Source organism: Caretta caretta, chromosome 2 (genome assembly GCF_965140235.1).
Source record: "Caretta caretta isolate rCarCar2 chromosome 2, rCarCar1.hap1, whole genome shotgun sequence".
In the NCBI taxonomy this organism is placed as follows: domain Eukaryota; kingdom Metazoa; phylum Chordata; order Testudines; family Cheloniidae; genus Caretta; species Caretta caretta.
The window spans coordinates 239,435,623-239,450,485 of NC_134207.1; the positions used below are offsets into that span (position 1 = coordinate 239,435,623).

General features: G+C 46.0%; 1 protein-coding gene across 9 annotated transcripts in view; it reads left to right on the plus strand.

The window, feature by feature from the left end:
* Positions 1–14,863, plus strand: part of JCAD (junctional cadherin 5 associated) — a 96,741-nt gene that overhangs the window by 58,819 nt on the left and 23,059 nt on the right. For 7 of the 9 annotated variants that reach the window (XM_048837765.2, XM_075125954.1, XM_048837763.2 and 4 more), the window contains one exon: positions 12,820–13,178. The exons of the other annotated variants lie outside the window; for them this stretch is intronic. In XM_048837765.2, coding sequence (XP_048693722.2) covers positions 12,880–13,178 — 299 coding nt within the window. In that variant the 5' untranslated portion in view covers positions 12,820–12,879. The remainder of the gene's footprint in view (positions 1–12,819; positions 13,179–14,863) is intronic. 9 annotated transcript variants of the gene reach the window in all.

A 14,863-nucleotide genomic window follows, 5' to 3' on the forward strand; every position in this document is an offset into this window, starting at 1 on the left:
GGTGAACTGGAAGTCAGTTCCCTGGTTGGTGAGAAGGGGCCTCGGCCACTGATGAGATGGTGAGGGGAGACTGGGTCTGGCTGGACAAGGAAACTGGGACAAAGAGACAGGAAGTGGGGATCCTGGACAAGAGGAGAGGGTGAGAAAAGACTGAGGTTGGATGAAGAGCCCAGTGGCCAATTAGCCACTGGGCCGATGGGGCCCGTGCCAGCGGCCTCAGCCAATTGGGGTGCCCTGGAAAAATGAGTGCCCCTGCGCCTTGAACCCATTCTCTGGCAGGAGCACTGGGTGGGGTGGAGTGAGCCCCCATGCCCTGGCCAGATTTCTCTGGCAGGAGTGCAGGGGTTGGAGGGACTGCAGGTGGAAGGGGCCCCCACTTGCTGTGGCCCAGGGCCCCACAAAACCATAATCCGCCTCTGGAAGAGCCCAGAGAGGCAGACTGGGACTGAGAGGCAGTGAGGGGCAGATCAGACCAGGAGCCAGAAGAGGAGCAGTGGAACTAGCTGGGCAAGGAGACTCACACAGGAAAATAAGAGCAAAAAAAAAAATCACCTGTGGGTGAATGCTTTGTAAAAAGTGATCACTCTACAGCACTCCTCATCCTCAAAGGAAACTTGCACAACACTTTCTCAAGACGAGCCTGGGAGCTTAGATTCGTTACTCTGCTAGACACTAAAACTCATGGACAGAACAGAGACATTGGATTTATGGCTTATTACAACAATCGCTAACTCCCTCTTTTTGTCCTATGATTGCAGAAGTGTTAACAGATCACTCTACCTCGAATGGTCCCTTACAATATGTGCTAACTACTTATGCTAAACAATCTGTTCCACGTTGTATTTAGCTGTGATGCTGGGAGTTCCTTTCCCACATCTGACGAAGAGCTCTGTGTAGCTCAAAATCTTGTCTCTGTCACCAATGAAATGTGGTCGGGTAAAAGATATTACCTCACCCACCTTGTCTCTCTAAAGAATTAGACAAGTCACTTAAACCAAACTTTTCACAGGTGGTCACTATAGTGTGTTCCTCATTTTCTGGGTGTCTGACTTGAGACCCTGAGGTCTGATTTGCAGAAGTTCTGAGCACTCAGAACTGCAGCTGAAGTCATTGGGAGCTGTGCGTGAACACGTAACATAGCAGGGGGTTGCTACTCATTAAGGGTCCACTTTACAGAGATGCTGGGCACGGCACCTCCCACTGGCTTCAATTAGAGTTGTCAGTGCTCAGCACTTCTGCAGCTCAGGCTCTATGAGAGCGAGAGAACACATATCAAAGACTCGGATGATGAGATAAAACATACACTGTGCAGGACTCTCCAGTGCTGCCACCTTGCTTGGGTGCAGTCATTCAATTCACAGTATGAACAATGCTTCTAGACACTCAGTAGGTCCAGCATATGCATCTTTCTGTTCTTTCAATGATATTGCACCATGGTATCAATATTATTTATCTTCTCTCGCCCTTCAGGCAAGAATGACCATTCTTTCTTTTTAAAGCTAAGGAAACGTTAAGGGCCCAAGACAAATGCACAAACAAAGCATTTTGGTGTTTGATAATACACAACAAGGAACTCTTTTAGTGTTCCCCCTCCAGGGGTTCCATTGTATCCAAGTACTGGAGATTTTAATCCTTAACTATGCTTTAGTTTGTGTGTGTGTGTTCTAATGCAGATTTTTCATGGTTGAATGCACACTTGTTTCTTTGGCTCTGATCATTGTAGGTTAGAGGTAGCCAAAGAAAGTTTGACCCATGTTTCCACTGCACTAGAGTTGGACCAGCTGACTTTGACAAGTCGGAAACACTGGTGAGATAACAGGCATCCTCAGGAAGCAAAACCTATCAGGACACGTTGATGTCGTTGGCAAACAAACCAAATGAGCTCTGGGAAAACAAACTGTTTTCCAGCATTGTTGATCTTACCTCAAATTAGAAACTCTGCACATCCACTTTCTGGCCCAGTTTGAGAGAGTCGTTAGAAGAGAGCAATAGTTCAAGTCTCTACTCCCCTTCCCCTCCCCATGGGGCACTTTATTTTGCTGTCATTTGCTTTTTAATATACACAGTTTTCATTTGTTCCTCAACCAGAACTTAGCAGGATAATAAACCAGGACTGTGTATTCATGGTCCATGGGCACTAAGTTACCCTTGTGTGCACCAAATAGAAATCAACGTGTTCAGGCAACACGTGGAGAGCTCAGTGTTTGAGGTCTTGTTTTAAATACTTTTTTGCCTCAAGAAGCCATTTTGGGGATGAAATAATGCAAGATCTTATCTTCTTACAGTATTTCCGCAATCCAGGAACTATAATGTTGTGAGAGGACTAGATCTTGCATTTCCATCTTGTAAGATGACTGCTTAGTGCCTGTGGAAAACCATGCAAATATTAGAACCTACATACACTTCTGTAACAAATCACATTTGAAGACCCAAGGAAAAGTTTTTCAAAAGTCCAATCCCATTTTCAAAAGGGATTTAGGCACTTAGGATTCTGTTTCCTTGGAAGTCAGTGTGATTTAGGCTTCTAAGTCACTTACTGCTTTTGAAGATGTTACCTCTGAACTAATTTTACTCGTTCATCTTTTTTTAGGGAAGACCTACATCCCGGTAGGGAAGAAAGTGAATTTTTTCTTTTTGAAAAGGGATGGCTGGAAATCCAATCTCCCTATCAGATAGTCTTGTAAATTTGACTTTAATCAAAAGTCTATTGCTTAGCAAACTAAAGAGATGTAAAATCAACACACAGCTGAAGATAATGTGGGAAACTCAGTTTTAGGGCTTCTCTGCAGGTGAAAGTTGTGTTAGATTTATCTTGAGTTGTGTTTTTTTTTTTCCTGGATAAACTGCCTTATGTCTACACCCAATTTTTTTGTTTTGGGTTATCTGGTGTCTCAACCATATTAATCCATTTTGAAAGTGAGTTTACTGACATTCAGGATGGAGGCATCTCCATTTGGAATCAAGTTTTCTGCCTCTGGTAGTTCTCCTACTGCTATCCCACATTACTTTTCTGCAGGAGTGGCAGAAGCACCTTAAAAGTGTGTGTGTGTTTGGGGGGCGGGTCATAGGCACCCAAACCATGGCCCTGCCCCTGCACTGCCCCTTCCCCCAAGACCCTGCCCCAGTACTGCCTTTCCTCCCAAAGCCTTGCTCCCGCACTGCCTGTTCCCCCTAATACTCCACCCCCTGCTCGCTCCTCTCTGCCTCTCCTCCCGTTGCTCACACTTATGGCCAGTAAAAAGTGACTTTTAAAAGTGGGGGGGCATGGCCCCCTGACTCTACCCCCGCCCATTCTCGCACCTCTGCTTTGCTGCCAATCTGGGACAGCCTATCTGTTTACCTGTGTGCCCTCTGGTGCCTACTTGACTGGAAGTCACCAGCCTCTTTACATGCCAGATGGTGTTCTTTGCGATTCTCACTCATGGTATCCGAGAGTGGGGCATGAGCGGTCATGTGGTTAGAGCAGGAGAATTGAAGCTGAGGTTACCTGGAGTAAGGCAAGGAGCAGGGCTGGAACAAGGTGGGGCAAGTCTGGGAACATGCAGGCACAGGAGCTATCCCGGTGGGTGAATGCTCTGAGCATTCTGCTGCTGCTGGGCTCAAGAGCTGGTCTGCTGACTCTTCCGTTAGGCGGTGTAGTCAATTGGGCAGCCTACTACAGGCCTGTTGCATTCATTAGGTTACGTGGAGACTGGCTCTGCTGTAGGCCCTGATCCCTGACACATGGCAAGCTCACACACCAGAGTCACATACTGCACTACACCAAGCCAATAGCAGCCGTGTCCCATGCTTCAGGGTGGTCCCATGCTGAGGTTCTGGACTTCATTGCCCTCTGGGAAGAGGAAGCACTCCAGTTTCATCTTAACAGCACTTATCAGAATGCCAAGACACCCAAGATAATATCTACAGGAAAAGCTGGATGAGCTTGAAGACTAGAGGGACAGAAATGGGATGAAATTCAACAGTGTGAAGTGCAAGGTCATGCACTTACAGTCTAATAAGAATTTTAGCTACAAGCTGGGAGCTTGTCAGTTGCAAGTGGCAGAGGAAGAGAGAGACCAGGGCATGTGGTTTGATCACAGTTTGACTATGAGCCACTAGTGTGGTGTGGCTGTGAAAAAGCCAAATGCGATCCTAGGATGTATTAAGCAAGGCATTTCCAGCAGAGACAGAGAAGTATTAATGCCATCGTACAAGATACTTGTAAGACTTCATTTGGACTTCGCTATCTGCAAGTCTGGTCACCCATGTTCAAGAAAGATGAATTTAAACTGGAACAGGTGCAGAGAAGAGATACTAGCATGATCAGAGGCATGGAGGGCCTGTCTTATGAGAGGAGCCTGGAAGAGTTTGGTTTATTTAGTCTAGCAAAGAGAAGTCTGAGAGGGGATATGATTACTCTCTGTATAAGTATATGGGGGTGCAGGAGGGGTGCAATACCAGGGAGGGTGAAGAGCTCTTCACCCTAAGGGACAATGTTGTCACAAGAGCAAATGGGTATAACTATGTCATGAACAAATTCAGGCTGGAAATTAGAAGAAGGTTTCTAACTATCAGAAGGCTGAGGTTCTGGAACAGCCTTCTAATAGGAGATTTTCAAGCAAACAACTTAGTTAGTTTTAAGAGAGAGATGGATAAATTTGAGTGTGATTGTATGACAGGGCTGTTTGTGATGGTACCCTCACATAAATGTATGTCCTGTGTTCCTAAAGCTCATGCTTCAGGGTTTCAGCCAGCCACCAGCAGAGTTCAGGAAGGGGTACTTTTCCTCTCAAAATGCATTCTGGGATTTTTTTTTTAATCTCCTTCCTCCGAAACATCAGGTATGGCAGGAGATGGGACCTTGGGCAGGGTAGGGCTAGGTTCTGATGGGAAACTGTGCATTTTCTTTCTCTCAGGTGCTTGGTTGGCTGGTTCCTGCTCACATACTCAGGATCCAACTGATTTGCCACATGTGGGGTCAGGAAGGAATATTCCCCCAGGTCAGATTGGCAGTGACCAGGGGGAGGGGGTGTTTCACCTTCTTCTGCAGCATGTGGATGCAGGTCACTTGCCAGGGTTATCTGGGTATATCTCACAGAATCCTTTCCCTGCCGTTGTGAGAGTATAGGTTCACCTGGGTCCAGGTCCGGCTCCAGGCACCCGCGTTCCAAGCAGGTGCTTGGGGCCGCTCTGTGAAAGGGGCAGCACTCGTCTTTCCGTGGCAGCGGCAATTTGGCGGCATCTTTTCTCTGCAGGCTGCGCCGTGGCGGCAGTTCGGCAGCAGCTTTACTCTTCTGGCTGCCACGGCGGCAATGCAGCAGCAGCTTCCATCTTCAGACGTCCTGCTTGGGGCAGCAAAAAACGGTAGAGCTGACCCTGCCTCAGTCTCTCCTATTCTCTGCCTTTGGCACAAACTAGTCTAGTCCCCTGTGGACTGTAACACTTTTGTTCTAATGTCAGTTGTTGGGTTAGTGTGCAGCTGTTGGGTGGTGTTGGTGGCCTGTGATATACAGGAGGTCAGACCAACTGATCTAGTGGTCCCTTCTGGCCTTAAACTCTATGACTCTGTGAAACAAATAGAGGAGAGGGGGCACTCCCAGCACCAGATCCAGTGCTGCAACAAAGGAAAGGTGCTCTGGCAGGGTTATAGAAAAGCTCTGGACGATGGGAGAGCTCACATGGTCACCATCTGCTATGAGGCCCTGAAGCATACCTTTTGCAAAGGAGGCCACCAAAGGACCCCAGCTTGTGGACACCATTGAGAACGCTGAGTGGGAGGAGATGGACCCAGACGCCCATGATCCCTTCTCAAGTCATCCGCAGCCATCCAGCTGCACGATGGCCAACACATCTGCATCCGCCTGTTTGTATTAATGACCATCGGAAGTGCAGCACTTAGTTGTGTTTCCTCCATGCTGCCCAACAGCAGTTTGAAAATTGTGTTGGCTTGCAAAAGCCAGATGAATGATGGGATGAAAGTAGAAAAATCATGGGAATTTATTAGTTTGACCCCAAGTCCCAGAATTTCAGTGGCTTCTGGTAGGTATCCCATAATTCACAGTTGAAAAAATTCCCAGAATGCATAGAGCCATGCAGCTGAGCATTGCGCTTTGGCATCTCAGCCAGAATGCTGTGCACTTATTTAAAAGAACAATGCAGTGGTGGGTGGAAACAATGATTCAAAAGGGAAGTAGCTTAACTGAGGACAATAAAGCAGTGGTTGCTTTCAGAATAATTGTTCCTGATTACTTAATGTAGCAAACATAACCTGAAACATCTTTCAAGTGTAGAGGAGCCATAAGACATCAACTTGTGTTAATCTGTATCTTTTGTTGTGTGCTTCACAGTACTCATTCATTATCACACAGAGTGGGAAGAGTGACAGGTTCTGTGGGATAGTGAATGGTGGAAAGAATTTACCAAAGATTTACCAAAAAGATGCATGTCCTATTTGTATTGGGTTTCTTTCCTCCTATTCATCTTGTTGTAACGTTCTATGATTAATTCCCCCCCCCCCCCCATGGCAGATGTAGATGTTTGGCCTGTTGGGGTCAAATGAGAAGCGTAAGGAGAAGGAAGACATGAGAAAACGGGAAAGGATGATAAAGTAACCGTGGCTGAAAGAGGGAGGAATAAATTAAAGGGAGAATGAGACCATTAAAAGCACTGCTTCCACCTATGGAGTGTGCACATGCATCCGATGAAGTGGGTTCTAGCCCACAAAAGCTTATGCCCAAATAAATCTGTTAGTCTTTAAGGTGCCACCGGACTCCTCCTTGTTGTTTTTGTGGATACAGACTAACATGGCTACCCCCTGATACATGACGCCTATGGAGTGTGCACATTTATTATTTCCTGTGTAAGAGGCAAGATTAGCAATGACAGTAGTCGTGTCTCCTCCATCCACCGTCTGCTAAAATGTGTGCACTAGTAGAGCTGCTGTTATGGATGGGTTCAGCTTTCATTTTCCAAACTATCCAAGTGCTGGCTAGTCCTTCACCCTAAGAAAGCTGAAGACTGGTAGAAGTCATGCAATGGGATGATTTGAAAAGGAGCTGGTTAATTTAATGAGCAATAATACTTGTAGCTGCTAAAATTGAGGTGATGAATCTCATGCTCCAGGTGATGAAATCAGCAAATTTCCACAGAGGTCAAGAAGGAATTTCTTTCCCTCATAGTACAATTGTCAGGTGTATTTGGGAGGATTTCTGTCTGCTGCTGACATAGCAGATATGTGCCGTTGCTGAACATAGGATACCATTCACCATACTAGATCAGATCAAGCATATGTCCCTGTTCTGAAGCAGATTCCATCAGTGACCTGTGGAGCTGTCTCAAAGACAAAAAAGCATTTTGCATGAGATTTTGTAACTATAGCAATGTTCAAAATGGGTGTATTTTTCAAACCCAATTCTGGGATCTCATCACATTTTCTATCAAAATGTTACCAGAATTGTTTGAAATAGTTATCAAACTTTTAAATGTTGTCATGGTTTAAATAAGCAGTTTGATTAACATCACATAAACTTTTATGAAAACGTTGAAGTTGTTGACAATATTTTACAAAAAGTTCTGGTTTCATTAAAAAGCCATTTTTCCTCAGGAAACTTTTTTTGTACAAAAAATGTTGGCTGGATCCGGTGGCTAATCTCCTTTTTATCCCTCTTATGTTATGTTCGTCTCTGCCTTGAGTTGAGTTTATTTTGATGTTGGTGTTAAATCTTGCTCTCTTTTTGCTCTTGAGTGAGAACTTCTGCTCTCTTTCTTTAATTTGTTGTGTATACTATGGATGAAATGACATGCACACAGGAATCTAATCCTATCCTTATGCATGAAATATTGTTTGTTATGGAGTGTTATACTCTTTTATGGGGTATCATCGATACCTTTTTTTCCCCAGTCAGCTTCAGAATGGTAGCTTTCACTCTCTTGGTCTGAAAGATTCATGATCATCTGCTGTTCACAGGAACCCTTCTCCACAGTAGCTCCACCCTCTCCTGCCAGGCACACACTTTGAAGGAAGCTGAGATCTTGTGTATTAAACTAGACTCTAATGAATTGCAGCCCCTTGCATTACAGGTTCTCTTCGTTAACATGCAGTCTGCTGATCCACTTCAAGGCTTGATCAGTAGTGGTCCTGGTCTGCTGTCATGGAGCCAAGGAGTCACCCTCATCCCTTCCAATACACTCTCACACGCTTTTGGACCAAATTCTTTGCCTTACCACTTTGGAGCCAGAGTCTAGAACTGGATGTGATTCTAAGAATTCAGGGTCGCTATGGGGGACACACCCTTTCCTGCCTGCCTCCAAATCACAGTAGTAGAGGGAATGAGCAGGATAAGTTCTTTGTCATATTGCCAGGAGTAAAATCCCTCCCCACCTTTTCATAGACCAGGGAGATAGAAAAGATTTATTAGATTATCTCCTTGCCAGTGCCAAACTGTCCCCACTTTTACATTCACTAGTGTTTTATTTTGGTTACTTTTAAAGGGATTTAAAAATCCCACGTCTGTCTGAAAGTTTTGTACCTACTACTGTTAGAAATAGCTGCTAAGATACCATGACTGAAAGAAGCTGAGGAGGTAGATTTCTCTCTCTTTTTCCTGTTGGCTTAGTTGGTGCATTTTGATATCACTGCACATAGGCAGTTTCATTGTTTGTTTATTTTTCACATCTGGTCAGTCAGTTGGTTTCCTTTTTGGATGTTTTGCACAACACACAAACAAGTGTGAGAAAAACATTTAAAAAGAAAATATTAATGTAAAAACCACAACAAATTGGCTGGTGGACTCAGGGACATGTGCTTTACCTGAAACTACTTTTAACTTGTTCTCTGAAACTGCTTAGATTTCAAGGGGACAGCAATACTTGAAATGCCCCAAATGATCAGGGCTTTCATCCCTTTCTATTAGAAACTGTTCCACAGGATTAGAGATCTTGCAGTCAGGAATGTTTCCTCATATTCAGTCTACATCTTCCTTTACTTAATTTCATCCACTTACTCCTAGTAAAAGGAACTGGCCTCCCACCTGAAAAGTAGAAACCTTGGATTTGAAACACTGGGAAAATTGCCAAAATGTACAATATGTGTACATGGGGCTTGATCCTTTCTATCTGTTTTCATAAAGTACCTATAATGTCTTAATGTCTCTTTAACGTATTTATCCTCACAATACTCCTGTGAAGGAAGAAAGTGCTGCTAACCCCACTTTATGATGGGCATCTGAGGAACCGAATGACAAAGGGACTTGCCCCAGATCACACAGAAGGTGTGTGTCAGAGGAAGAAATTGAACTGAGGTCTCCCAAGTCGCAGTCTAGCACCCAACCCATTGCACTGTCTTCCATTCTGAATCTATCCTGACTTCATTTATACTACTCTTACTGGGAGCTAATGGAACTAAGCCCTGTCAATAATGTCAGCTATGCTGGAGACAGAGCTGTGTAGCACAGCTGAGGTACTACAGTGTGCAATGCCATTGACTGCCATTTGGGGGAGGCTGAAACTTCTGCAGTCTCTGGAGTCAGGATGTCCTACAGGTGGCTGCCCTGAGTCATCCTGGCTCTGAAGCCCATAGACTCCAAGGCAGCAGAGGGGGGAGGCACAAAGCATGGAATACAGATTCCTGTAGGACCAGTTCTCTCTTGATGTGGAGTATAGGGCTCCCTGCAAGCACAGTCCTTCCCTGCTGCTTCTACTTCTCCAGGACCAGCAGTGTACATGTGGGTGGGCAGGTGGGTGTAGCGTAGTCCTGACTTAGTTGTTGGTGGATGTCTGATAGGAGGGAGGTGGGTTCTGTGCTTGTGGAGGAGTTTTCTGACCTGGGGGTGGGGGGGTGATGGAGGTGTTGGTGGGGGGGGGGGGAAGGTTGCAGAGCTGAAGGGCTGATTTTGAGATGTGGAGAGGTTAGGTAGGAAGTGGAAGGGCTTTTGGATAGGTATGGGGGTAGGGTTGCCACCTGGCCGTGTTTCCCTTGGATTGTCCCTTTTCCTGAAGTAGCTGTCCTGGGAAATGCTCAGTACGCACAGCCGGCTATCTAGTTTTATGGGCTCTCAGAATCATCCTGGTCATCCTGGTTTTTTGTACTTCAGAGGTGGCAACCATCGGGGTGGGTCTCGGTGGGTGGGGGGAACAGGGTCTGCACTGATTGGGTTGGAGGAAGCTGAGAAGGTTTGGGGAGGTTCTGAGCTCGGAGTGAGATGTGCTGGGTTTACAGAGTTGAGTTTAGGGGAAATCCTTTAGTGAATGAGGATGGGGGTGACTTGGTGGTGAGTGTGGGAATAGGGAGACAGCAAGGAGATGATAGGGTAGAGCTAGCTGTGAGGGAGGGAGAGAGGTTGGGATGAGGAGAGAACTGTGTTCTCCCACCCTGGGCTTTATGGTGAAGTGTCTCCGTTTTTCACTCCGAAGAGCAGGGCACTGACATGGAAGAGGGCATCCCTCCCTCCCTGCCCCCCCACCTCACTTCCCCATATCCCCACCAAAGGACTTTCCTGTCACACCTCCCCAGGGCTACCCCAGTTTTTTACTTTCAAATATGATTAACCTTGAGGGGTTATTTTGGGCACCAGCTACCACTGGGTTTTCCCCATGTGTTTCCCCATGAGTAACTCCACTTATTTCAAGTTACTCGTGACTCTCAGTATTGACAGTGAGATCAGAATAAGACCCATTGTCCAAAGGTTTTGTCTGTTTCTAAATTGCCTGTCTCTCCCTCTGCATATTGCCTCCTTCAACCTCTGACAAATACTGTTTTCACTTGGCCACTATCCACAGCAGTAGGAGAGAAGGGGTAATAATAACAGGAAAAGCACATTTCTTCCTTGCACCTGTGAACTGTCCAGTGGGCATTCTATTGTTCATGCAGTCACAGTGGATCTTTTTCTCTTTAGAGGTTAAATAGCTGTAGCAGCCAGCTGTTCTGTCTTCTGTGCTTTTACCTCCTCTCACAATTCCAGGTCTTTGTGTTCTAGAAACAATTAGGAATAGAGAAATCATTTGAGTTGACGTGATCTGGCCGCACCTCCTGTTTACTGAAGTGTTTAAAAATAAACAACAAAACCGTCTTTTCCTTTAAAGGAAGGGATTCCACTCCTTTCTTCCATTAATTTGTCTAGTACCTCTTGGCTGGCTTATTTATCCCTGTGACTATCTGCTGATATCTTCTAGTACAGTGTAGCATTTACTGGGTTTGAGGAGCCCTGTTCTGGCAAAAAAAAAAACAACCCAAAAACAAAAAAACCACCACTCCAAAAATGGGGAATGTTTGATTTCTTTAAGATGTGTACAATACCACATGCAGAGGGGACCGAGTACAGATTCTTTAGGCTCTATGCAGAGACTGGCGTAGATTCTAAACAGGTTTAGAAATGAGTATTTTCAAATCCTTAAGTAACAATTACATGGGCTGCATAGGCACTTCTTAAAGTTTGGTTCTGTGCTGAAAACTGACTTCTGGAACACATGAGGTAAATGTGTCCTTTCCCCCTCTCGTGCCCACTTCACAAAACGTGTCTCCTATTGATAGCAGTGAATGGAGTTCCTTCTTTAGCACAGAGTAGAGACTCTTTGTAAAGCTCATTCTTGGTGACAGAACCCAGAATTTCTTACACCAAAGCACAGACCTCTAGCACTTCAGCTGAAGGAGAAACTTCATTAGCTTCTAGAAATAGTAGGTTCTTATTCTTTATGCAGACCTGTAACAGTGAGCATGTTATGCAAGCCCCCTATCAAGGGTCCTATTGAGTGTCTTACTCAATGTTTTTGCTCCCTAGGCGTATTTCAAGTCTCATCCACGCACCTCAGTGATGTGGCAGAACAGCACAGCTAAGAGGTGGTGCGCTGGAGTGTATTCATCTACAGAAGTGTTTACCAAGTTCCAAACCATTGAAGACTTGGTACCCCATATATAGAACAAGTTAGAAGAGTAGAATAGACAGTAGGTTACAAGGGTGAGCTAGCCAAGAGAAACTGTTCCAGATCAACTAATTTGATCTGCAGAACCTATTACTAGTAACAATGTGCCATCAGTAAAGAACTCAGGCTGAGTCTGTAGGGCTGGCAGATAGGAGGAAAAATCTTTTAACTTTGAATTGATCCCATTTGCTTTGGAAATCATTGTGCAACAACAAGCATGGCTTCAGATGCAGTTTACTGGGCTTCTTTGATTTGTATTACACCTATTAGCTGATTATAGATTTCAACAGGCCCACTTAGGCAATAAAGAAATCTTCCCGAAAAGCAACCTTTAAAGACTGTAAACAAGGGAGTCTAATTCAGGGCACAGCAGGACCATAAGCGGTGCCTTGATGAGCTAACAGAATAAACTTTTTTTTTCTTTTCTTGTTGTTATACATATTTTTTTTTTTGTGCTCGTTCACCAGCTAATTTTGATAGAATTTGCAGGGCTCCAGGAGGAGGCTGTGCTGCCCTGCAGTCTAACACCACTCCCCCCCGCCCCCCAGCATAAAGCACAGCTCCACCTGATCAGAGTAAAAACGAATTTTGGAGAAAATGCCTTTCTCAAGGGTTTTGCTGATCTCCAGTGCAAAGCTTCCCAAGATCACTTATCAAAATCTGAAAGCTGCAATCATCACCAAATTCTTCACTCAAATGGACTGACTCAGCAGCAGCAGCTCTGCATCTGTTCCCTGGCTGAACAAATTTACGTATGTTATCTAGGGAAGGTCAACACATGATTCATCAGCATCTGCAGGCGCTTCAGTCTTATGTATTTTATTATGTTGAGGCGAGAGAATGAAACTCTGCATCCAGTAGCCTGCAGATTGAGTAAAGTTGTCTTTCCTTATTAGAACAGCCTTCTGTTCCCTCTTTCAGTGATGGATCCTGCTGGAGAGAGCTTTCTTGTGGCACAGCAGTGAGTGAAACCAGCACAACATGTTCAGTGTGGAGGACCTCCTGATTTCTCATGGATACAAATTGTCCAAACCATCCCCTGCTTCGTATGAGAACAGAAATGATGGATACCAGCCTGAGATTACAGAGAACAGAACTAGTCGGGGAATGCTGAATGGGTTTGAGACAGACTCTGGAGCCTACATTTACAACAAGAAACCACTGGCAAAAGGCAACTTGAGCAGCAGCGAAGGCAGTCATGGGAGCCAAGGGAGGCATGCTGGTCCCGGTTACCACCCAGACCTCCGGGGTTTGTCCACTTTTCATACTTCAGAAGCGGGGTAAGTGTCTGTGTCACGCCATGGCTTGGCTTTCTGCTCTCTTCCCTTTCATTCTGGCAGATAACTGAGCATGACTTCAGCCCCCCTTACCCTCTACCTGTGATAAGTGAACATTTGTTTGCTTTTGTGCCGGTCAATGCACTGAAACGTTACATGATGCAGCACACTAACATTAACATGCCTTTTTGTAGTGTGTAGTCTTTATCAAAACAGCAGAGGGAAGGGGAGGGGGCAGTTTAATGAATCAGTAACAAACACCCTTTACAAAAGGCCTTGCTGGTGTGGAGGAGAAGCTCAGGTCACATAGGATATGTCTGCACAGAAACTAGATACCCACGGCTGGCCTGTGCCAGCTGACTCAGGGTCATGGGCTCAGGCTTGTGTGGCTGTTTTATAGTTGTGTAGACTTCAGGGCTAGGGCTGGAGCCTGAGCTCTGGGACCCTTCCACCCTGCAGGGTCCTAGAGCCTGGGCTCCGAGCCCAGAAGTCTACACAGCAATGAAACCGCCTCGCAAGCCTGAGTCAGCTGGCATGGGCCAATCGCAGGTGTCTAGTTCCTGTGTAGACATAGGATATGTCTACAATGTAAACCTAGGGTTAGTGGGACTCAAGTTAGCTGACCCATGTCAGGAACTCTGGGCATTTTAACCATAGGTTAATCATTTTCTGACCTGTGCTTGAATCAAGGGATCTGGTGTGCACACTGCAATGCACAGACCCGAGTCAAAGTAAACATACCCCAAAGCGCCTAGCAACTCCCCAGTGTCGACATCCTAGCTCTAGGAGCACGGTGCATTGTGGGAAAACTCTACTGCCCACTCTGTGCTCTTGGCGGGACTCAGGTGCCCGTACGGGGCACATCAGTACATAAAGCTCGTAACTAGTTCCTTTGGTGGCTGTCTCAGCAGAATGACTGACTGTAGTTTGAGAAGGCTTTATACTGAACCACCCTGTAATCTAAGAATTGAGCTCAGGCTAGGCTGAGTCACATAGGCAAGAAAACACCCAGGTGCACCTGTTCTGAGGACAATTAGGACACCAGTCTCCAGGGCTGGCAAACTGTTCAAATGAAACTTTGCAATTCTTAATGTTTAAAATGGGATGCTCAGTTAAGGGGTTTGTGTTGGGCTGGTTTTTTATTTATTTTTGTCTGTTTTGAGGTTTGAGATAAAATGTAGGTTTCAGAGGAAAAACACCCCAGCCTAGCTGTTGCCAGCTGCAGAGCAGTGAAGGGCATTCTCAGGGTTTGGGGTGCAGTTGCTCCAACACCCCCTGGGGATCCCTTATCCCTGCCCTCACTGCACCCCAGGAGGCAGGGCGAGGGGATCCCCAGGAGGCTATGGTGAAGTTCTGGGGCTGGCTCCTACTCACGGCCCTTACAGTGCATGCTGCCCAGGTGTCTACGCACACGCAGTCCCAAGAAGTCCAGAGGGTGCCTGGGAGAAAGGGCCAGAGAACATAGCGAGACCAAGCATGGCCCTGGAGGGAGGGGGGAGCAGTCAAGGTGTTCGTGGGGTCATCCCTCCCCCGGCTGTGCTGAGCCAGGAACTCTGCTGCTCCCCCTCCCTGCAGGGCAACACTTGGTCCCTGCTCTTCTCTCTGGCCCTTGCTCCCAGGACTCCTGCCCTCCATAGGGCTGTATGTGCAGGGGCACCTGGGCTGCATGCACTGTGATGGCAGAAAGT